At 38.1% G+C, this 25,088-nt stretch overlaps 2 protein-coding genes across 5 annotated transcripts; one reads left to right on the forward strand and one right to left on the reverse strand.

Moving 5' to 3' along the window:
- Positions 1-12: 12 nt before the first annotated feature.
- On the reverse strand, positions 13-24,918 carry LOC103147224 (dipeptidyl peptidase 4-like). Of its 4 annotated transcripts, none has more exons than XM_016678193.1 (26): positions 24,641-24,918; positions 24,473-24,560; positions 23,179-23,274; positions 22,455-22,549; positions 22,286-22,360; positions 22,150-22,202; positions 21,932-22,004; positions 20,919-21,039; positions 20,373-20,527; positions 20,197-20,294; positions 19,974-20,103; positions 6,162-6,197; positions 5,805-5,903; positions 5,638-5,708; positions 4,598-4,651; positions 4,397-4,509; positions 4,230-4,277; positions 4,050-4,148; positions 3,126-3,195; positions 2,836-3,030; positions 2,653-2,707; positions 2,366-2,465; positions 2,218-2,276; positions 2,071-2,143; positions 1,109-1,182; positions 13-1,018 (listed from the first exon to the last, which is right to left on the reverse strand). In XM_016678193.1, exons 1-26 carry the CDS (start codon positions 24,641-24,643, stop codon positions 926-928), a joined length of 2,226 nt encoding a protein of 741 aa, XP_016533679.1. In that variant the 5' UTR covers positions 24,644-24,918; the 3' UTR covers positions 13-925. The 4 variants fall into 4 exon arrangements, with proteins under 4 accessions (XP_016533679.1, XP_016533677.1, XP_016533678.1 ...); XM_016678191.1 differs by having other exon boundaries at positions 23,179-23,283; XM_016678192.1 differs by lacking the exons at positions 19,974-20,103; positions 20,197-20,294; positions 20,373-20,527; ... (6 more) ...; positions 24,473-24,560; positions 24,641-24,918 and adding exons at positions 8,619-8,748; positions 8,842-8,939; positions 9,018-9,172; ... (6 more) ...; positions 13,118-13,205; positions 13,286-13,560.
- Positions 18,287-19,739, forward strand: LOC107837786 (metacaspase-1-like). Its single transcript, XM_016678194.1, has 2 exons — positions 18,287-18,443; positions 19,455-19,739. Exons 1-2 carry the CDS (start codon positions 18,420-18,422, stop codon positions 19,722-19,724), a joined length of 294 nt encoding a protein of 97 aa, XP_016533680.1. The 5' UTR covers positions 18,287-18,419; the 3' UTR covers positions 19,725-19,739.
- Positions 24,919-25,088: the final 170 nt, after the last annotated feature.

Raw genomic sequence — 25,088 nt, forward strand, 5'->3', positions numbered from 1 at the left:
ACAAAACATCAATAATTTTACAAAAAAATTATTTATTTCTTTATTTTTCATGGAATCATATAAACAGCAATCTGTAAACTTATTCCAGAAACATTTTGATTCAGTTTTCATCATGTGTATGGAGATAATTCACGGTAAAACAACTTAAAATAATTAATATACAAACTTAACAGACTGCAACACTTTATTTCCAAGTAAAACACTTACATGGATATTTTCACATATCTTTTGGTGTTTCTCATGTCATTGTGCATCCGCTACAAGCAAACGGCAATTTAAAACCAGCTGCTTCTAGCAAAGTTATGACGCTCACAGTATGGTAACCTTATGCAAAAATATCACAATATCATAGTATTCAGACATAATTTATAGCAAATATATATAACATGGTCTAACTGAAAGAAAGAAATGGTGGAAATTTTGAATGTAAACTGTTTTGTCATTCTGCTTATGTTACAGAATAAGCCTAACAAGATGATGTTAGCTCCAGCATCTAGCCTAATCAGCTGCTACCCACTTGTAGCTTGAAAACTGCAGTTTTAGCCATCCTGCAGTCTTAAGAGGCCGGAACCCTGCAAGTTTCTTTTTTTAGCCTGTCCACGGTCCGACAGGGTGGCACTGACCCCGCATGCGCTTATACGAGTTTTACAAGTTTTGTTTGTGTGGTTTCAGAAACGTATGTTCTGACGGAATATTTTGTTTGTCATTACTGTTCTGATGAGAAAGGGTTTTCCTACTATATGAGTATTTTCAGTGCGCATCTTTATTTATATTCTCTACTTTCAGGACATTAGCTTTCTATTTGGTAAATACATTTTGGGAAATGACTTTGTGGTTCAGCTCCTAAAGGAGGAGATATGATAATTAAACAGTTTTTATTACAATAATATCTTATCTACATGAAAAAATGAAAACATACATAATCTTATTCAAAGCAGTTTTTCAGGAATTTCGCCATGTGAATGTAGACATGCATGTTGGCGAAGCCATCCAGTCCATGATCCTTGTCCGTGTACCACTGAAAGGAAAACATAAAAAACAGAACTTAAAGAACATATTTGGCAGCTTTGTTCGTTAAATAATCATTTGGATTTTAAGGATTACTCACCATGGCGTCAAAGTCCACCTTCTCATTTACCAAGGCTTCTGAGATCTCAGCAGCCTGCTGGAAATGGACATTATCTAGAAAAAATACCAAACACTAAATTAAATTAAGAGGTATTAAGAGGTACCGTACTTCACAGTTGATCAAATGATGGTATGAATTATAGGCCTGGATTAGAGACATGTTCTATAGTCTGAAGAAACCTAAACCAGTTTGCATGCTAATTTACTAGCTGCTAGCATACAACTTGCAGAAACGCAGGTAGTTTTTAAACTTTTTATAGACAGTTTACAGTAATAATGTCACTGTACTCTAAAACATTTTTAAATAATATATTTTATTTCATTTCTGAAAAACAAAACAAAAAAACAATATTAAATGCTAGTCTGAAAGAGTGTTAACACAAATATGAAATTAGCAACATTAGCTCAAATTAGCAACATTAGTTCAAATAATCACTCATTGCAAAGCATGGCATTTGTATGGATCTGTCTTTCATTGTATCCACAGTTCAGACTGGCTGGTGACAGGAACATTTTACGGTTTGTTTCCAACATGCCTGCATTCTTATTTTGGTACATTCCTATTATTGGGTCATTTCCAACTTTCCAACCATGTCATTTTTTTTATTAGTTGACGATGTTGCTGTTGGGAATCAAGAAAAACTTTCAAATGAGAAAATCTTTCTAATAAGAAGGTTAAGACAGGGATGTCTTAAGAGTGTTATGCTCTTGTAGCCTAGAATCCATCTGAAATGATTTGGAAGACTCTTCCTGCATAAAAATTAGGCTGGCACATTCAAAATATTGTATATTTGTTTTTACAATAGAATCGTTTTTGCATATTTTTACAACAAAGGGTTGAAAATGTACATTTTCGTGGCACCAGACTACTCTTATCTTCACACATGGGTGTCCAAATGTAGTTGCAAAACGTTTGGGGTTAGAACAACCATAGGAACTCACCGTCGGCTGTCCCGTGAACCAGAAGGTACTGCACTGAATGGAAATTCTTGGCTCTGGCCGTTACTGTGGAGTTCTAAACACAGCCAGATTTATGGTTAGGCGATGAGATAACAGATGTGATGACTGATAACGGATGGCGAAGCTTACGTCGTATCCGTCACGGTTCTCCGAGGGCTGCATCATGTAGCGTTCTGTGTAGATGGTGTCTGGAACAAACAGATCAATGCAGATCTTGTAATGTTCCCGTTATTACAGTGGCCTGAAGTACGACGACTATCAACACCAATAAAAATACCATAATATTCCCATTTGGACACCGGCGCCACTGCCATCCCGCATTTGAAAACGCCGCTGTTAGAGCCCAAGACCATCGAAGATACATATCCACCATAGGACTGTGGAAGATAAGACATCTCATTACATCAGCTCATCCGCACTATAAAACACACTGACGTCAAAGTGGAACATTAACTTATTTTTAGAGCCACGACTTGGCCTTTGTACTATACAATATTACACATCAACAGGTTCAGTCCTATTCTTACAGAGCCCATATTTGCTTTCTAAGTCTTGGCTACTTACCCATCCCCATATAGCAACCCTATCTTTGTCAATGAACCCCATTTTGATGAACTCCCTTTAGAGAAAGGACGATAAAAGGCAATTAGTTTGTGGAATTCATGGCAAAATTCATGCACTATGACAAAATGTATTTTTATTGAGACGTTTCAGGTGAGGTGAGATGTTTGCATGAGATTCTCATACTTAGTTGCCGTTATCTGGTCTTCCACCTCGAAGGTTCCTAGGCGTTTGTAGATTTCAAACATCAGCTGGTCGCCCTGGTAACCGCTTCCTCTTCCGTCAAAGCTAGCAACAATGACTTTCTCAGTGCTGGCCAGGTAGGTGGACCAGCCTACTCTGTACCTGAAGTCTACTTTCTGGCTGCAAGGACCTGCATACCTGGAAGGGTGTGCAGATTTGTTGTTGTTGTTTTTTTTTTAGTGAGTAAAGTTTCTATGTATTTTAGTTATTTATTTGTTACAGTGGATCCTTACACATCAATTAGCAAAGGGTACTTCTTGGACTCATCAAAGCCTGGGGGTAAATACATCTGATACCAAAGATCTGTGAATGAAAAGAAATTTATTTTTTTCATTGGAATTTCATTGGAATAGAAATTGACAGTTTGAGGTCACAATTATTTTTTCTGAAAACCAATGTAAAAAAGAATCACTGTGGATCAATTCACAATTGTAAACAAAATTTCTTACTGCTTCAAACAACTCACACACTCCTAGGGGTACAGAAGAGGATTAGAACCACTGGAGAAAAAAATGAAAACTTTTTTCCTCAGTGAATTTCTGCTAAAATCTCAGAAATTGTTTTCAAAAATGCCCAACTTTTGAAACTCAGAAATTTCCATTTTTTTCTAGAAAGTTTCTGATATTAATCTCAAAATTTTGAGTTTCTTTTTTCCCCCAGAAATGTACTACAAATTTTTTTTTCTATCTACAATGGCCCTAATATGCCGTCATTGGATTCTGACTTCAATCTCAGAATTCTGGCTGTTTTTTTTTGTTTGTTTTTTTTAATCCAAATTCGTTCTCAGAATTCTGAGATTAAATTCAGAATTATTTTTTTCCAATGGTTCTAACCCTCTTCCAATAGAGGCAATTTTCAGAGACCAAATAAATGCTAAGTTGACAACATTTATATAGCAAATTTATGACTTCTTTGTGCAGTCCTACTCACCGCTCAAAGCACTTTTACACTAGATCCACTCACAAACATACACACATCCCTACACTGATGCATGGATCAGTAGTCCATGCACAGACTAGCTTGCAGCTTGCAAGCTAGTCTGTCCAGCTTGCAGGGGGAAGCTGGAATTGAACCCAGATCTTTCACGTTGCAAGACTTGACAGCTACAAAAGGAAGTATGTAATAAATGTCTACCAGTCGCAGATTCATTTACTTACTATATCTGCCTATCTTAAGGGTCCCTCGGCGCATAGTGGGCATCTGGATGTCAGCTATGGCATCGCTAAATACCTTGTTGTCCTCCAAAACCCTGATCTCTAGAAATAAGAAGAAGTAAATACATGTTTTTACTTGTTCTTCATGTCATTTAAAGATAATTTATGTACACTGTAGCTTACTTTTAAAAGTGCTAGTTTCTACAAGAAAGTGCTGTGGAATCCTGGGACCTTAAAGCAAAAATAAATAAATAAATAAATAAATAAATAAATAAATAAAATCCAGTGTCATTGTTATAAAAATACACAGAGTGGCAACTTTTTCAAAAGTCAGATGGGGTATAACTAACCGTGGCAGCTGAAGCGGTAGTAAGAGGCATTGTGGCTGAAGTAGATGGTGTTATATTCACACTCTTTCTGAAGAGTGCAGGTCAGACACTTGTAGCTAATGTTTCTCGTCCAGCTGGCATCCAAAAATACAACATGTAAATGTTAATACGTTTTCCTTATGGAAATGATACTTCCTACAAGAGATAAATCCAAATTCTTACTGGTAAACGTTCCTCCCTCCTGGCTTGCGGTTCTGTTCATTGCTCAAATAATATCTGAGGAGAAAATGGAATCCAGAAAGAATTGATCACTGTGTGTTTTTATGAATGTGGAATTAGTTTTTAAGAGGAATCAATACTGCTGGAGTAAAGTAGCTGAAAACAATGAGATTTCATTTGGTTTCAAATGGTATTAAATTTTGAATTTTTTTTTTATAGTCTAGCTGTTGGGACTTCGCCTGGCTTAGTCTCTTCACACAGGACTGAGACAGTCTTATAATGTGATTACATCAGCTAGAACTTTGAAGGTCCTGTTGTCTTGGTAGGAACAACTCGCCAAACAAAGCAAGTTGGTTTCCTTTTTACTCTTTAAGGTTTTCTAAATTTGGGGGGGAAAAAAAGAAAAAGAGGGAAGCTTAGGTAAACTTCAAGACAAACAGTTGGGGTCCTGATTATAGATGTTTTCTAAGGATTTCTCAATATGTATATGCAAGGCATTTCCCGTGGGCATTGCTACTGCTAGCATTCATAGCTACCAGTAGCGAATGCTAGCATAAAGGAAAAAAACCTGGTCAAGAAATAGCAATGGGTGGCTAGCTGTTTATTGCTAGATTTACCTTTAGGAAGAAGAATCCTGTATTTGCAGTATGAACATTTGGTCAAATTCCACAAACATGTCACTTAAAGCCCAAGAGATGTTTAACAGCAAAATTAAAAGACGTCCCTTAATTTGGAGAGAAACAGACTATTGTTGTAGGTACCCCAAAAACCTTTGACAGAAGGTCCTATATAAATAATAAAAAAAGTCATCTGGGCAGAACTTGGTCCAGAAAGTGGGACCATATGTTTAGCTTTTAGCTACAAGAGCTAGCTAGATGTGTGCAACTGGTGATGGTGGAAATCTGGCTAGATTCAACATACATGCAGTCCAACAATCTAGACCTCTTTCCAAGAGGAAAGTTATTTAAAAGTCACATTCAGAGGGACTATAGTTAAAGAAACATTAACAGCTGCGTCCAATTTAAAACGGTGAGAAAACTTACACGTTGTCTTTACTGACTTTCAGAATTTCAATGTCTTCCCATTCCCCAAACGTGATGGGTGATGCCTTTCCCTGGATGACGAGCCAGAGCAGAATGAGTGTTCATACAAGACATTATGCACAATTTTTTTTTTACTTCTAAGTTTTTTTTTTTATCATTCTACTCACCCCAACCACATGATGAATGTGCTTGTACATTGCCTGATCACTCATGATCAGGTAGTAACTGTTCCCGTCTGGAGCAAAAACTGGCTCTGGTGGAGAAAACTAGAAGAAAATATTTAAAAAAATGTAGTTTGACATAAAGCCAGCCCCTGATTTTAAGTCTTAATTGAAAACATTTAAGCATAAATCATGTACATTAATATGTAGCTCAGCCCAACACCCAGCTTGCACAATAACAGAGAGGTTGCATATGTTTTAAATGACCTACAGTGCCTGACGCCGCAGGTCATGATGGGCTTATCATGAAATTTGTAGATTAGAGGAAAAAAATGTACATTTTACCAAAGGGAGTTAACTTACCCGTCCAATCCAGCCCGGACTTGTCAGATTCAGATGCTGTAATAAGATAACAGTGGGTTTATGGCTGTCATAAGTCACAATTCATTAAAATGCACAAACTTTTATCTCAGCAGTTCAAAGCAGAGAGATGCCTCAAAAAAGAAAAGAATTTAGGAAAAATGTTTCCAGATGAACTCTTTGTTGGAAGCACGGCTTTACTAAAAAGCAAACAACTTTTAGACAGGTATTAAACATACTTTTTTATTTAGCCCAAATTTCTGTTTTTTCAAAATAGTTTCTTTTATTGATCTTATGTAGTTCTCTAAATTTAATTGCCGTTACAAGCTGTTAGCAGAAATCATCATGATTAGCATCAATCTTTGTCTAAATTCAGTTCAATTCAAAATTACTTTATTGATCCCAAGGGAAAAATGAATGTTGTTGTAACTCATTTAATTAAAGAGTTACTGTAAATGGTGATGCGGGGTTTCCGGGCGATAATAGAAGGCAATAAAAGGTAGTAAATGAAATGAACTCAAATTAAGGCCAGTAAAAGGTGGTAAAAAAATAACAAACACAATTTCTTTTGGTAGACAATTTTTCATCACCCTTTCAATATATTTTTGGGTTTTCCATTGATGCTGACTTTTTAAGTTTAACTATAAAATCTGTATAAAAATAACTACTGGGAGGACCTGAGCTGATGTTGACAGACTGGATTGGTTCCAGTGTCTGACCTGCTGTGCCCATGCGCGGTGTGGGAACCGCCTATTGCATACCTGTCAAGTCTCCCGTTGTGGACGGGAATCTACCGTGTTTTACCCCTCTCTCCTGAGGTGCTCCCGTATTAGTACTTCCCCATAAGCTTCCCATCAACCCCCACAAAGAACACAAAGAACAGAACATTCAGTCCGTTAGAGTTTTATATTCTCAGGCTTGATGTTTATTTTGGGATAATAAAGTCATCTTCTGAACACAGCGGTGGTTGATTAGCCAACTTAAACACCTGCTCCAGTGATGATCTGTCAGAGATGGGTGTCTGGGTCGAATTTTTTTTTTTTTTTTTACTGAAAAACACCAAATTCCGCTGCGTATATTAAATTTTTTTCATTAAAACCTTTGACTGACCTGTGAAACCTTGGATATTTATCCCACAGTAAGTGGGATAAAGTTTTGTCTTACATGGGCCATCATGTTGTATGGGTCAGTGCTGTGAATTCACTAGTGTTGTACCGATCACCAATTACCAATCTTTAAAAAGCCGAGTCCCATCTTAGCTGATACCAGTTTTTTTTTTGTATGAAATGTTAAATATACCCAGAAAGTCACTGAGTTGGCAACAGTTGGGCGACTAACTGTTAACTGCAAGCATGCAGACATGACCTGGTTGGTCTATCAGTCCAGCCTCTTTCACTGGAGAGCAGCTGTTGATTTTTAGACCTTTCTTGAGGTAGATAAGATCAACGTCATATGTAAATATCGGCTGATCAAACTTACCAAAATTAAGGAAATCGGCGCCGATAAAATGGCTGGCTGATAAATCGGTGCACCCCTAGAATTCACTGCTCTCGCTAAAAAAGACTGCTGCTCGATTTTGTGTTGGTAGTAAAAATATTGTAGAGGTAGTAAAATAGGTAGTAAAAGGTTGTAAATTAAACTCTAGGATTTCCTGTATAAACCCTGGGATGGGTGTGGTGAAGGAAAGAGCTCCTGTAGCAGTCCATGTTACAGCAAATTTGGCGTAGCCTCCGACTGAAGATGCCCTGTTTTTTTTTTTTTCTATGACCGTATTATGAAGAGTATGGTCAGCCATATGATAGTTAAGGTTTACCAAAACACTTGTGGGAGTCATGAGTGCACTTTGCTTGTCATCTCCATGGTTAAACACGGCAGGTTCACTAATACGGTTTTGTGCTCTACTGCGTCTAGAAACAGTCCAAGAACTTAAAAAAAGTAGTTTTCTGGCAATAAGTAAACTTTTTTTGGTGTCTAGAAAATGAGATGTTTCAAAAACCTCCCGATGGTTAAGTTACGTAGCAACCTAAGCGGAGCTGGTCAGCTGGTAGCTACATTTCTTCTGCTTCTCTTATCAAAGATACTGCAGATTTGTTTGCAGCCATTTTGACTTGTATTTGGTGTGAGAGTAAGCAAGGAGCTGGAGGGAGTGGCCAGCAGCAGCTTATTTCCATAAAAGTGACAGAATCCTCAAACATCTCTTTCTGAAAGGAGGTCAAAATAGGCAGAACATAGCAGTTGAAATCTCATGATCAGAGAATGGTTTTGTGCAAAAAAAGTCAATTAACTTGTTTTGTGTGTCCCATAGACCTAAATCCTAACTTACTCAAGGAAGCATAATAGATCCCCTTTAAAACCTTATAACATTTCAGTTCCACACTAACTTGAATGAAGTTTGGGAAGATGTGAAAAGTTTATAAGATGTGAATACTTTTCCACATGTACACATGATTTAGGACTGACCTCAACAGGATGCCAGCTAGTTCCATTCAAGTCATAAATCTGAAGGATGAGTTGGTTCTGTTGTCTCTTTAGCCACTGAACAGCTATCCGCGTGTCAGTCACCCAGGTAACAGTGGCCAAGTAGTGTTCACTGTGGATGGAGAGGAAAAAAGTTAATCAAATTCTCCGTTTCTGTCAAATTCCTCTGGGGGGATGATCTCATACATTACATATCATGTATTACATTGATTTGTATGAGTCTGGAACAACAACTTCTGTGACTATCGTGGTGTTGTCAGTATCCACAACAAACAGCTTCACAACCGGGTTGGGAGTACCTGGCTGCAACAAAGCACAACATGAAAGACGAACCAGGAAGTCCATAATACAAGAGAGGCCGTGACAAGAACAAAGGCCCACCTTAGGATAGGGAATTGAAATAGTGCTGGGGTACTGGTCCTCGCCATACCAAGAGTACTCAATATTGTGCACCAGGGTGTCATTGAATTCAGCATATGCCAAATACTTCCCACCAGGTGACCACCAGAAGCCCTGGTTGGACGAGAACATCTCCTCTGGAAGTAGAAAATATAGAGAGATGTTGAAACAAAAACCCACATGTAAACAACACTAATTAAGCTTTTTGTTCTGGTTGACTTCATGTAGTGTTTGAAGTTGCCACACAGTGATTCAGACGTGACATTAAAATCATATTTGCAGTGGGGTATGCCATATATTCTTAGAAGAGGGATTGAATTTGTAGCAGGAATACTCCATCTGGGAGAAATCAGCCTCATAACAAAATGCCAGAAGTAAATTCCTGACTGCATTCTTGAGATTTTTTTTTTAAAGAATATCAGAAAGTCGGCAATGGTAGCTGTTTTAACAGCAGGGCTGGAAAATCTGACGGTGCAGTCATAAGTGGGGAGGTTCCTCATGGAAAAAATGAATGTGATTCTCTGTTACCCTCATACACCCAATCTGGAATCCCGTTTAATATCTTGTTTGGCTCTCCGTTGGTAGTGATTGGCTCTGGTGGTGACTCGGGGCTGGTCTTCAGAAACACATTGTTGTCCCAAACATAAGCCTGGAAATCAAACGGGAAGGGGACGCAAATGAGAAAATACACAGATTTCTCCTGAAATGTGGCTAATTATTCTAGTATGATAGCAAATGGTAACTCACTTCAATACAAGACTTAAAAAAGACAAATCGTTATCAGGTTCTAAAAATATTTAGATATAATTCCTATTTATTAAACAAACAAAAAAAGGCCAAAATGGTGAAAAAAACAAACATCTGAAGGCGATCCGATCCATCTTCTATATATAGCCAAATGTGACCAAAGTAGACATATGCACAGTGGTGGGGGGTTGATGATCTGGGCTTGTCTTGTAGTAACAGAATTGTCACTAAATAAACCACAGACTGCTCTCCATACTAAGCGAAATGAATCATAATCCCAAACAGAACCACATCCACCACAGAAAAGAACCAGGATGTTGCAATGGTCAAGTGAAAATCCAGACTTTAACATGACAAAGTTATGCAAAAAAAAAATCCTGCAAACTGTAAAGTATAGGCTTAAATTCCTCAAAAAACAAAACAAAACAAAAAAAACAGCTATTAAAGGTAGAGCAATGTGCACACACCCCACAGTGCTTCGCTCATATTAATCACACATCCCAGGTGTTTTGCACTTGAATCGCCGTGTGGTTACCACACGTGACAAAACGGAGCTGGAAGATCTGAACCAAAAGCTAAAAACTGGGTCAAGTTGGAATTTTTAGGCCCAATCTAAACTCTACTGAGAGTTATTGCTGCTAAATGTTTTTAAAAGCTACTCAATCCTACTAACTGCTTATTGTAGTCACTCATGAAGGCAAAGTTTGGTTTTCACACAAACTCTTTTCCATTTTGACTGTTTTTGCTTAGTACTGCGCTTTCTTTTCAACACGACTTGTCTCCTGCAGGCTTACCAGTTTGTTCCCTGCTGGGGCCCACGCAAAGAACTGGACTACATCTGGAATGCCAGACGAAGTGATATTTTTTCTGAAAGAGATTATTGCAAATCAGTGATTTTGTTATATAATAGAAATGCTGAAATTTGTGCAGTATGTATTGTCAGGAAATATTTTGGATTTTCTTGGAGTTGCATATGTTTACCAGAATATCGGTAGTTCAACAAGTGACTTACTCCGACTCGCGATCATACAGCGAGTAAGAAGCTGTGAACGAATGTCTCCACACCTGATTGGAGGAAAGAATCAAGGGTCAAAAGGCTCCAATGTGTCAAGTTTGACACTAAACGGGTAAATAGAAACTTCATGTACCTTATTGTAGTTACTCATGAAGGCAACATATTTGCGATCAGCAGACAGCTTGAAGTCAAAAGCCTGGTGTTCATTCTGTGGTGTTCAAAGAAAGATGCATTATCTTGGAAACAGCGCTGCGTTTGTTAAGATTGACTTTCTTTGTTTTAATTGCACTAGGATGACTTACAATCTTGTCTTTTGTCAGAAATACTTCAGAAACGTTTGTTTTCAAGTTGATGAGGGTGACAGAGTCATCGGTTTCTTTATGCAGGTACTCGTAGTCTGTTGTGGAAGACAGAAATCAGTGTACATTCAGTGTGAAACACAGGACAGTCAAGGAGAATCTCCCTGATAGTGAGTCACAAAAAGAGAAGAAAACAACTTGGAAGCATGAGTAATGTAATGATCTAATGGTGCATGTCGCATTTTTCACCGAGCAAGAAAGACAATGCTACACTTCTTAAACTTTTTCACTATTTTCACCAATGAAAAGTGTGAGGAGTTTGTAGTTCTGGAACATTGTAGAGAATGAATATAATTTGATATAAATCATTCATATGTTGAATGTCTGAGTTGTTCTTCTATTGGAAACTGAACCTCCATCTGTGTTGATATATCACATAAAATACTATATCCTAAGCTCTATAGTTGAAATGTGACAAAATATGAAAAAGTACCAAATATACGAAAATTCAACATTTCAAAGAGCTGCAACAGTTACTGTGACTTCATAGAGTGTATTATAGGTGCAGTCTGGTGAAACAGTAACTAAGAAGCACAACCAATAAAAAGATTACATAATAAAAGTCTTCAATGATGCATTTATGGCTTTACACACTGGTACACACCCAGGTGTTATCAGTACCATAATATTCTAACCACTTTTAATAAAAGCTTTTTTTATCCTCCACCTGAAATCCATCTCATGTTGTAGGACGCTGGTTTCAGAGAGGAGTTGAAGACGTCCATTATGCCGTACATTTTCACGTCCCCAGCGTTTCCATCGTCTCCATCGTCTGAAACACAGTTGTTATCAAATTAGCTTTCATTAGGGATTTGTAACTCAGTCCCTGTCCCTTATTTAGTTCAGGAAAATACATTTTAGCTCAAAAATCCCACCCAAATTTTATCTTAAAGACTTTGAAAGTTAGACTTGATTAGCCTACACTTTTCCAACCACATTTAAACATTTCTAACACACACAAGCCTCAGCTTATACACATTGAAAGTAATTTTCTATATTTGACTTATGTTATTCCAATACCTCTGTAATGAATAATATCTACAGTGATGGTGAGCCACACAGGATAAGATCCACACCTCACCACAACTTTGTTTCACTTTATCTTACTTTGTAGTCACTACTTTAACACATCTACCAACATTGGGTTAACTTAAAGTCATTTGAGTTTCATCATTAGTTATAATCCTACTCTGTTTCATAATAGTCAATATCCCAATATGAAAATCGAAACATCTGTAAATCAGAATGGTAAGAAATTGTTTTCAGATATAATATATAATTGTGAACTGAAAGAATTTTTTCTATATCTGAAAAACACTGACTTACCTCAAACACTGGACAACCATGGACATCGTCTACTTTCTATTTCTTGTTAGTCCAGAAAAACATGTAAATTCTCAAAATTTAGCCAAAGTACAGGCTCAAATCGTTGAGACTTATACCACGTTTGATGAAAGCTTTTCAACCACATGAAAACTCTCATAAACGTCTCTATCTTGGTGTCTTTTAATTTACTAATTCAACTAAGCTGTCACATAGTTTACATGTAAGACAATATTATATTTCTTATGTCCATCACACAGATTAATGCCGAGAGGATTGGGCTGTGTTCCTCCTGTTACTTCACGGCCGTGTTTTATTAGCGTCAGTGTTTTCGGATGGGCCTCGTATTTTTAAAATACATATCCTAATCCAAACTGACCAACATTTTAGATTTGTGTTATGGATGTTCTTGTTTAGTTGTTTTGCAGGGGAAATGGTGGAGGAAAAACTGTAAGGGTTGACTTATAAACTTCTGAAATCGCACAGAATACTCGCATTTGTTTTTGACTGAGTCCGTAAATATCTGAACCGAATATTTTCCCTTTGAAGTTGTGACATTTAACTTATCATGCGTAATGACGCGCACGGTTCTGTCAGCGGCGCGTGCCATAGCAGGACGTTTAATAGCAAACACTCACCCTTCAAGAATATAACCGTGGGCACCACTATCAAAACAGCGACCACCGCAACTCCTAAGACTCCGAGCAGCACTTTGGCGATGGTACCCTGGCCAGGAATGAAAGACGAGAAGCCCGCTTTTAAAAGAGTCAAAACACAGAAATGTGTGAGTGTGAACAAATACTGACCATTGCTTCTGTGATTACTACCCGTCCAAATCACAACCGCATCGATATCCACAAGGCTACAAACACGGAGAACTGCAAAGTAACGCGAAAGTCATGCTTTGGAGTTAAACATTATCTCAGCCGAAGTTTCAAAGGTGGGACAGTAAATCTGCGGTGTAAAGTTCTCCAGCATTTGAGGAAGTGGCTTTCCCAAACTGTCCACCGTTACAACAGACTCATATGTGAAAACAGCGTGCTGACCAGGCGTCAGCCTCTTCCAGAATAACTGATTATTTTATGCTGAATGTGCATTGTCGAAACACTGTTCAGCTTTTCTACACATTCAGAGATTCAAGTCTTAATACGTCAAAACGTCGGCTTCGATGCTGAATTAACAAAAAATATTAACAAAAAGTTTATTTACTGCGGTAATTTAATACATAAGGCGAAACTCAGATTTATTAAAAACATAGTGATAAATACAAGTGTTGTTTTGATTATTTTTGGTGATTGGAACTTAGAGCTAATGAAACTAAAATTTCAATTTCCTAAAAAAAAAATACCAAAAAAGATTTAAGACCATTAAAATCATTTGTATACATAAGTGGATTCAGCAGCATAATATGGCTGAGTGTTTAAAGGAACTTAGAAGTTACTTTCTGTAGCTTTCCCTGAATTTACCAAGTACTCGCTATAACTTTTTGCAAACTAGTTTTATAGGCGTTTTGGAAAAGTCTCAAAGTAGAAGTCATAACATAGTACTGCTCAGTTTCTGAAAGTACCCTGTGAGTGCTGAGACACTAATCAGAACTTTTGATTTATTATTAATCAAATAAAATCCCAGAAAGTAAGCAGTATATACTTCAAGGGTTCTGGAGAGTTCCATGAAAGGTTCAGGAAAACGACATGGATGTTTCAGAAGGTTCCAAGGACACTCCACAAAGTTTGATCAACTAACAGTTGTCTCAACACAAGCAACAAAGACGATGCTTTAAGAGTATTGTGGAGTACGCTTCAGTTTTGGGGGAGATTTTCAAGATTGTGGCTAAAGTTTCAAGGACTACAACAGACAGATGTATCCAAGACATCAGGCCACAAATCTTGTATTGACTGAACTGTGAGATGTCAGAGTGGTTTAAAGGTAACAGGTTTTCAGTGTCTAAAGTCCTCTTTTCAGATGAAAATAAATGTATTTTGCAAATCGAGATCTGAAAAATCTGGAGAATAAATTGCACAGCGAAGCTAATTTCATTTTTCATTCTCTTAGCAGGTATTCTTCCTGGATTGCCTCCATCCATCTTCCCACCAGCTCAAGCCAGCTTCTCTGACCCGCTGAAGAAAAGTATTCACACAGCATCAGCCTGCCACCACCATGGAGATGGTGTGCTTGACCATAGAAGGTATTTTCGCGAAAACTCAGATCAAACAGATCCAATATATAAACGCCAGTCAGGCGCAATAGTCCGATCACCACCAGGTAAATGTATTGTCAGAAAGCAGTGTTCTGATTGAAAATTCTGACTACATTTATTGGACATTAAACTGGCCATTGCCACAACACTTAACATTTAGATAAAAGGGTAACAGCGCCCGCTAACAGAAGCATCTGACAAGCTGCGTAATGCATAAAAAATTCTTATCCATTTTTGTCTACATCCCTAAGAACGAACAAATAACAGAATTGTGAGGCCTTTGTAGTTTGTAGACGCTCTGTGCTTCCTGTCATGACAAAAACATCAGATAGATCTATCTACTGTCATGATGACTCTGCATTCCTGTTGAACTGTAATGTAAAGTACAATATTGTAAAGCCAATAAACTGACTATCATAAATGTCTCTGAATTAATACTCAATATTTACGTAATCATTAATAGCTGTCAATTGCTGAAGTGGGAGGAAAATTATGTACTCAACTGAAGAATGGTAAACCCAAAGTAAGCTTTACCATTTAATTCACATGCAATTAAAACAAACTCTATGACAGCATTGAATATGCTCAAAACAAGGAGACAGGGTGTATTTTTGCCCCTGTTTTCACTGATTGTGGAAGTTAGTCTTTTTGTACATAGTGTAAGAGCCGACCGTAAATGTTAACAGCCTGTTAAAAGCTTAACAAACACAGAGCTGTGTCTTTACGAGGATCAGACGTCGTATTATCCCGCACTCGTCCGCCTCGCACCGGACATCCTCAGCAAACAAACAGACAGTGAACGTCTTCTCTAATGCGGCGTGGCTCTGTTTGAGGAGTGGTTCTTTGCAGATAAATCCGTTTACCAGACGCTTAAGCTGGCCGGGGCCGTTTATAGTTGTCACTCTGAATGCATTTGGTCTTATTGGACAATTAGGGCGCCAATGTCACTGAGCGAGAGCAAAAACAAGACGATGAAGGAAAGTCATTTTTACTGTCTTGATCTACTTTTAGAGTATGTTACTAATCATATATCACAAATATATGTATCAGTAGTTCTTGCTGTAGTATGTAAGAAATAACAAAGTTATATGTGAAAATCTTCTGCTTGAGTGTTTATTCTCAGACATAAACAGGGAAGCTTGGCTGTCACTTCAGCAGATGTGGTGCAAAGGTCAGAGCTGTTATGGCATTCTTGGCTTCGGGACGTGATTTTGTTTAGGTTTGGGAGTTACTAAGGGGGGAGACTTGTGTTTGTAATGAGCCGCTAAAGCTTCTGTTTACATCCCTACAGAACATCTGCGTGGTTCAGAGTAGCGAACACGGTTTCCTCAAGGACTGCACCCATATTTCAGTCCGATTAAGCCACAAACTTCAGTGGCTTTCATTGGGGTTTTAGGTGACAGACCAACACAAAGTAACACATGACAACTGTTAAGTGGACTGAAAAGAACACATTTTGCAATTATTTTTTTGGACGACGCTTATCGAAACCTAACCTCCTTCAGACGTTCCCTGAATCCTTTGAATGAAGAAGTTATTTGGACCGAGACTGACTCCCAGGCAGATAAAGGGCGACCGCATGGAGTCTGTACTTACCACAGGGAGGTACCATTGGATGTCATTGGTGTGAAAAGAAAAATAAATATACTTTGTGGTATTTATTTTTAGGCGGGACGATTTATTGAGAAAACAAATGACTAGGCCCAAAATTGACTTCTTTCATAGGAGAGAAGGAGAGAATGCTTTATAGATACACTCTGGTATGTCCAATAACCACATGTATTTTTTAGCACAAGACACATACAAATTGTAAAACGTAATACTTTTGAGAGAACCAGAGTGTTGTTATGGCAACTTTTTTTGTCATTACCTTGTTCAAAGTGTAGTAAAAGAGGTAGAGAAAGCTGTAATACCTTGAAAGAAACTAAACACTGTTTTCCATTCAAATGTAACATATGCATGGTCACTTAGAAAAAAAAGTTTAACGGTTCAATAAATGAACCTGTTAGTTCCCAGCTTGTGTTCTTATCATGATTCATGTCCATGGTTCCTGCAGCCGTCAGTGTAGGAGTGCTGGAATCCACAAAGCACCACAAAGCTAACAGGAACAGGAAGTTACAGCCTGTCCTGTGCACTCAGGAGTAGGACATAATGTACCTGCTGTATCAGTTTGATACTTTTTGCTTTTATTGTAGATTGGTCAGGGAGAGTGCAAAGTTTGTTTTTCTATTCTTTTTTATTTATTTATTTATTTATTTTTTACTTGAGCCTTTCAAGATGAGTGTTTGTTGTATTTCAAACATGGCTTTTGGCAAACGTGTGTAAAAAGGTGCTGGTACTAACTAGACAAAACCAAAATTGAACTTTGTAGCAGAATACTAAGCGTGACTGAAACTAATGGTGCACATTCAGCTAAGCAAACAATCCCCAGAGTGAAAGATGGTGATGGCAGCATCATGTTGTGGAGAGGCTTTATCCGGTTCTGTGATGCTGGTCAGAGCTGATAGATGGCGCTACATTTTGCTGCGTACATGTTGTAAAGGTGTACCGACTTGAGGCGGTTGAATACAAATGCATGCCACACTTTCCAGATTTTTACTTGTAAAAATATTAAAAACCATGCCCCGTTCACCTTCCAATTCACAATTATACTTTACTTTGTGTTGGTTTATAATAAACTGGCAGCAACAGGAAAGAAATCTGCTCTACGATTCTTCTTGTGGAAAGGAAGTATTTCCTTTCCTCTGTCACCGCTTGCTTCTTGATTATGAGTGGTTAATTACTTTATGTAGTTGGCTTGCTCTTCTAGACAACCCTTACACAAATTGGCTTTAGAGTTACATCTAGAATTATTTTACATGTGGAATTTAATTAAAATATTTCCAATTGAATTGAAATGTCTGTAGTTATGTGTTTCTGTGTATTAAAATGATTTGTCTTGTTCCCTTGAGCAATCTAGGAAATCACTGTAACCTCTGTGTAATGATTGCTATGAAGATGGGTTCTTCTTTTTTTTAAATTATTCAGTGAGGAAATTAAAATCTGTGTGCTGTTTGTAAGCCTTCAATCAGATTGCAATAGCACCATCTAGTGGACTGCAAGCCTTCAATTTCTCTTAAAATGAAACATTTATAGATGTATTTCTACCAACCAAATGCGTATTTGTGACTCAAATCTTTTATATTTTTCAGCGAAATGAGCTTATCACTCATTATGCAGACAGCTGAGGTATGTTATTATTATTATTATTATTTTATTTTATTTTAAATTTTTTTTTACTTTTTTAGCCTATGGCTTCTTTTTCCAATTTTATAACAATTTGAAAAAAATTATTGGCAAATATATTTAAGGTAAAAGCTTTGTTGGCCTTTTATTAACCTGTCAGACACATTTAGACGTCAATTTTATAATTCGGCTTTACAGGTTTATACGGCCAGCTAAAGAAAAGCACTCCCACAGCATGATGCTGCCGACACTATGTTTCACAGTCATGTTAGTGTGTTAAACGGGTTGGGGGTTATATGATAAAAAATTCGTTCAAATAAAACTGCTACTTTCAGTTCTGGACCATAAAAATCTCCTCTCTCATTGGTTCGCCGCGCCATCAGTCACTTCCGACTTTCGCAGGCCGGAAATGATGTAGAACCTACTCTCACTTCTCGGAAGTTGTTACGCCTCGAAACAGCAGTGCTAGTTATTACCTGAAAGCATTAAATTCGAAAGATTTTATTTGGTGTAATCAAATGGCTTATCCAGGATACGGCGGGGTGAGTAAAAAAATATGTCTTAACGTGTTTGTTTCCCCCCCCGCCCCCACAAGACACAAGATACCAACTTTAGTTGGGTAGAAAGGCAGACTAGCCCGTAACCTCCCGGGAAAGATTTGAGCCTCAATTGTTCTGTAGGAGAAATGGGAGTATTTCATGTTTAGGAGAGTAAATGAGCAACAGTTCTGGTATTTGCTGCATGCTAAAATTAAATGCTGACTTCCGGGTGAAAACCCCCTGTTACGTTAACGCTGCGTCATTAAAGGGGTTTTATTTGGATATTTAGTATATTTAAAACAGTAAAGTTCGTTATCTACAATTTTCAGCTAAATATGTTTAGCCTAAATCCCCTGGAGAATTTGATGATAAAGGTATAGTAAAAAATAAAGAGCTCAAAACATCCATTAGTATCTTTTAATCTACATAAACCAGGTGTTGTGAATGAAGGTGTCACGTGACTAAGTGAAAGGCGTCGACCAGGTGCTGTCGGACATGGTTTACCGCGCTTTGAATGAACCAGAGGTCAGAGTTGAAGCTTATCGAGCTTTCCATTTATCTCGGATGTCGCAACTCATGCTGGGTTTGACGTCATACAAGAGGTAACGGCGTTCTAGTTAAGAAGGTGGAATTTAAACTCGGCGAATTTAAACATTAACAAGTTACAAACTTGTTACAAACTTCATTACTTCAACATTTAAGACGCACTTTGACCTCAAGAGATGATTTGTTTCGCAGATACTAAAGAAAATCACAAGTCAAAGTTAGACATATCTGTCTGTACATTGATCCATTAGTGTCCTCCATCTGTATCATTCTGTCCATCCAGCCATTTGGTTAGCCGTGTGGTTGTCACCAAATCAGTCATCCTTCAATCATCTGTCTGTTCTTCATCATTTCATCCATCAATTATTATTTTTACCTATGTCTGAGTGTCATTATTGTCTGAAGTTCAGATCCTGCTGTTACATGTTTAGAGGTTGAATTTCTCTCCTGTTTCATTCATTTCCTCAGTATGGTGGCCCCATGCCAGGGATGCCACAGCAAGGGATGCCCGGGGGCCCCATGGGAGGCCCCATGCCTGGGCAGATGGGCGGACACATGGGAGGTCCGATGGGTGGTCCGATGGGAGGCCCAGGACACCAGCCAGGATACGGCTCATACGGAGCAGGAGGTGGCTACCCAGGTGGATACGGTGCCCCGCCCCCAGCTGCCAATGATCCGATGTGGGGTTACTTCACCGCTATCGCCGGACAGGTGAGTGTGGGTGGGCTGCAAGTCTAAACGGAGAGAAGTTCTTGAAAACACAGAGGTTGGCTCTGTTTTCTGGGGAAGTCTTTACGCTTCCCCAGAAAGTGGGGAAGTTACAGTTATGAGAAAGCAGTAGAACAATAANTCAAGGAAGCATAATAGATCCCCTTTAAAACCTTATAACATTTCAGTTCCACACTAACTTGAATGAAGTTTGGGAAGATGTGAAAAGTTTATAAGATGTGAATACTTTTCCACATGTACACATGATTTAGGACTGACCTCAACAGGATTCCAGCTAGTTCCATTAAAGTCATAAATCTGAAGGATGAGTTGGTTCTGTTGTCTCTTTAGCCACTGAACAGCTATCCTCGTGTCAGTCACCCAGGTAACAGTGGCCAAGTAGTGTTCACTGTGGATGGAGAGGAAAAAAGTTAATCAAATTCTCCGTTTCTGTCAAATTCCTCTGGGGGGATGATCTCATACATTACATATCATGTATTACATTGATTTGTATGAGTCTGGAACAACAACTTCTGTGACTATCGTGGTGTTGTCAGTATCCACAACAAACAGCTTCACAACCGGGTTGGGAGTACCTGGCTGCAACAAAGCACAACATGAAAGACGAACCAGGAAGTCCATAATACAAGAGAGGCCGTGACAAGAACAAAGGCCCACCTTAGGATAGGGAATTGAAATAGTGCTGGGGTACTGGTCCTCGCCATACCAAGAGTACTCAATATTGTGCACCAGGGTGTCATTGAATTCAGCATATGCCAAATACTTCCCACCAGGTGACCACCAGAAGCCCTGGTTGGACGAGAACATCTCCTCTGGAAGTAGAAAATATAGAGAGATGTTGAAACAAAAACCCACATGTAAACAACACTAATTAAACTTTTTGTTCTGGTTGACTTCATGTAGTGTTTGAAGTTGCCACACAGTGATTCAGACGTGACATTAAAATCATATTTGCAGTGGGGTATGCCATATATTCTTAGAAGAGGGATTGAATTTGTAGCAGGAATACTCCATCTGGGAGAAATCAGCCTCATAACAAAATGCCAGAAGTAAATTCCTGACTGCATTCTTGAGATTTTTTTTTTAAAGAATATCAGAAAGTCGGCAATGGTAGCTGTTTTAACAGCAGGGCTGGAAAATCTGACGGTGCAGTCATAAGTGGGGAGGTTCCTCATGGAAAAAATGAATGTGATTCTTTGTTACCCTCATACACCCAATCTGGAATCCCGTTTAATATCTTGTTTGGCTCTCCGTTGGTAGTGATTGGCTCTGGTGGTGACTTGGGGCTGGTCTTCAGAAACACATTGTTGTCCCAAACATAAGCCTGGAAATCAAACGGGAAGGGGACGCAAATGAGAAAATACACAGATTTCTCCTGAAATGTGGCTAATTATTCTAGTATGATAGCAAATGGTAACTCACTTCAATACAAGACTTAAAAAAGACAAATCGTTATCAGGTTCTAAAAATATTTAGATATAATTCCTATTTATTAAACAAACAAAAAAAGGCCAAAATGGTGAAAAAAACAAACATCTGAAGGCGATCCGATCCATCTTCTATATATAGCCAAATGTGACCAAAGTAGACATATGCACAGTGGTGGGGGGTTGATGATCTGGGCTTGTCTTGTAGTAACAGAATTGTCACTAAATAAACCACAGACTGCTCTCCATACTAAGCGAAATGAATCATAATCCCAAACAGAACCACATCCACCACAGAAAAGAACCAGGATGTTGCAATGGTCAAGTGAAAATCCAGACTTTAACATGACAAAGTTATGCAAAAAAAAAATCCTGCAAACTGTAAAGTATAGGCTTAAATTCCTCAAAAAACAAAACAAAACAAAAAAAACAGCTATTAAAGGTAGAGCAATGTGCACACACCCCACAGTGCTTCGCTCATATTAATCACACATCCCAGGTGTTTTGCACTTGAATCGCCGTGTGGTTACCACACGTGACAAAACGGAGCTGGAAGATCTGAACCAAAAGCTAAAAACTGGGTCAAGTTGGAATTTTTAGGCCCAATCTAAACTCTACTGAGAGTTATTGCTGCTAAATGTTTTTAAAAGCTACTCAATCCTACTAACTGCTTATTGTAGTCACTCATGAAGGCAAAGTTTGGTTTTCACACAAACTCTTTTCCATTTTGACTGTTTTTGCTTAGTACTGCGCTTTCTTTTCAACACGACTTGTCTCCTGCAGGCTTACCAGTTTGTTCCCTGCTGGGGCCCACGCAAAGAACTGGACTACATCTGGAATGCCAGACGAAGTGATATTTTTTCTGAAAGAGATTATTGCAAATCAGTGATTTTGTTATATAATAGAAATGCTGAAATTTGTGCAGTATGTATTGTCAGGAAATATTTTGGATTTTCTTGGAGTTGCATATGTTTACCAGAATATCGGTAGTTCAACAAGTGACTTACTCCGACTCGCGATCATACAGCGAGTAAGAAGCTGTGAACGAATGTCTCCACACCTGATTGGAGGAAAGAATCAAGGGTCAAAAGGCTCCAATGTGTCAAGTTTGACACTAAACGGGTAAATAGAAACTTCATGTACCTTATTGTAGTTACTCATGAAGGCAACATATTTGCGATCAGCAGACAGCTTGAAGTCAAAAGCCTGGTGTTCATTCTGTGGTGTTCAAAGAAAGATGCATTATCTTGGAAACAGCGCTGCGTTTGTTAAGATTGACTTTCTTTGTTTTAATTGCACTAGGATGACTTACAATCTTGTCTTTTGTCAGAAATACTTCAGAAACGTTTGTTTTCAAGTTGATGAGGGTGACAGAGTCATCGGTTTCTTTATGCAGGTACTCGTAGTCTGTTGTGGAAGACAGAAATCAGTGTACATTCAGTGTGAAACACAGGACAGTCAAGGAGAATCTCCCTGATAGTGAGTCACAAAAAGAGAAGAAAACAACTTGGAAGCATGAGTAATGTAATGATCTAATGGTGCATGTCGCATTTTTCACCGAGCAAGAAAGACAATGCTACACTTCTTAAACTTTTTCACTATTTTCACCAATGAAAAGTGTGAGGAGTTTGTAGTTCTGGAACATTGTAGAGAATGAATATAATTTGATATAAATCATTCATATGTTGAATGTCTGAGTTGTTCTTCTATTGGAAACTGAACCTCCATCTGTGTTGATATATCACATAAAATACTATATCCTAAGCTCTATAGTTGAAATGTGACAAAATATGAAAAAGTACCAAATATACGAAAATTCAACATTTCAAAGAGCTGCAACAGTTACTGTGACTTCATAGAGTGTATTATAGGTGCAGTCTGGTGAAACAGTAACTAAGAAGCACAACCAATAAAAAGATTACATAATAAAAGTCTTCAATGATGCATTTATGGCTTTACACACTGGTACACACCCAGGTGTTATCAGTACCATAATATTCTAACCACTTTTAATAAAAGCTTTTTTTATCCTCCACCTGAAATCCATCTCATGTTGTAGGACGCTGGTTTCAGAGAGGAGTTGAAGACGTCCATTATGCCGTACATTTTCACGTCCCCAGCGTTTCCATCGTCTCCATCGTCTGAAACACAGTTGTTATCAAATTAGCTTTCATTAGGGATTTGTAACTCAGTCCCTGTCCCTTATTTAGTTCAGGAAAATACATTTTAGCTCAAAAATCCCACCCAAATTTTATCTTAAAGACTTTGAAAGTTAGACTTGATTAGCCTACACTTTTCCAACCACATTTAAACATTTCTAACACACACAAGCCTCAGCTTATACACATTGAAAGTAATTTTCTATATTTGACTTATGTTATTCCAATACCTCTGTAATGAATAATATCTACAGTGATGGTGAGCCACACAGGATAAGATCCACACCTCACCACAACTTTGTTTCACTTTATCTTACTTTGTAGTCACTACTTTAACACATCTACCAACATTGGGTTAACTTAAAGTCATTTGAGTTTCATCATTAGTTATAATCCTACTCTGTTTCATAATAGTCAATATCCCAATATGAAAATCGAAACATCTGTAAATCAGAATGGTAAGAAATTGTTTTCAGATATAATATATAATTGTGAACTGAAAGAATTTTTTCTATATCTGAAAAACACTGACTTACCTCAAACACTGGACAACCATGGACATCGTCTACTTTCTATTTCTTGTTAGTCCAGAAAAACATGTAAATTCTCAAAATTTAGCCAAAGTACAGGCTCAAATCGTTGAGACTTATACCACGTTTGATGAAAGCTTTTCAACCACATGAAAACTCTCATAAACGTCTCTATCTTGGTGTCTTTTAATTTACTAATTCAACTAAGCTGTCACATAGTTTACATGTAAGACAATATTATATTTCTTATGTCCATCACACAGATTAATGCCGAGAGGATTGGGCTGTGTTCCTCCTGTTACTTCACGGCCGTGTTTTATTAGCGTCAGTGTTTTCGGATGGGCCTCGTATTTTTAAAATACATATCCTAATCCAAACTGACCAACATTTTAGATTTGTGTTATGGATGTTCTTGTTTAGTTGTTTTGCAGGGGAAATGGTGGAGGAAAAACTGTAAGGGTTGACTTATAAACTTCTGAAATCGCACAGAATACTCGCATTTGTTTTTGACTGAGTCCGTAAATATCTGAACCGAATATTTTCCCTTTGAAGTTGTGACATTTAACTTATCATGCGTAATGACGCGCACGGTTCTGTCAGCGGCGCGTGCCATAGCAGGACGTTTAATAGCAAACACTCACCCTTCAAGAATATAACCGTGGGCACCACTATCAAAACAGCGACCACCGCAACTCCTAAGACTCCGAGCAGCACTTTGGCGATGGTACCCTGGCCAGGAATGAAAGACGAGAAGCCCGCTTTTAAAAGAGTCAAAACACAGAAATGTGTGAGTGTGAACAAATACTGACCATTGCTTCTGTGATTACTACCCGTCCAAATCACAACCGCATCGATATCCACAAGGCTACAAACACGGAGAACTGCAAAGTAACGCGAAAGTCATGCTTTGGAGTTAAACATTATCTCAGCCGAAGTTTCAAAGGTGGGACAGTAAATCTGCGGTGTAAAGTTCTCCAGCATTTGAGGAAGTGGCTTTCCCAAACTGTCCACCGTTACAACAGACTCATATGTGAAAACAGCGTGCTGACCAGGCGTCAGCCTCTTCCAGAATAACTGATTATTTTATGCTGAATGTGCATTGTCGAAACACTGTTCAGCTTTTCTACACATTCAGAGATTCAAGTCTTAATACGTCAAAACGTCGGCTTCGATGCTGAATTAACAAAAAATATTAACAAAAAGTTTATTTACTGCGGTAATTTAATACATAAGGCGAAACTCAGATTTATTAAAAAC

Source organism: Poecilia formosa, unplaced genomic scaffold (assembly GCF_000485575.1).
Source record: "Poecilia formosa unplaced genomic scaffold, Poecilia_formosa-5.1.2 Scaffold175, whole genome shotgun sequence".
Lineage (NCBI taxonomy): Eukaryota > Metazoa > Chordata > Actinopteri > Cyprinodontiformes > Poeciliidae > Poecilia > Poecilia formosa.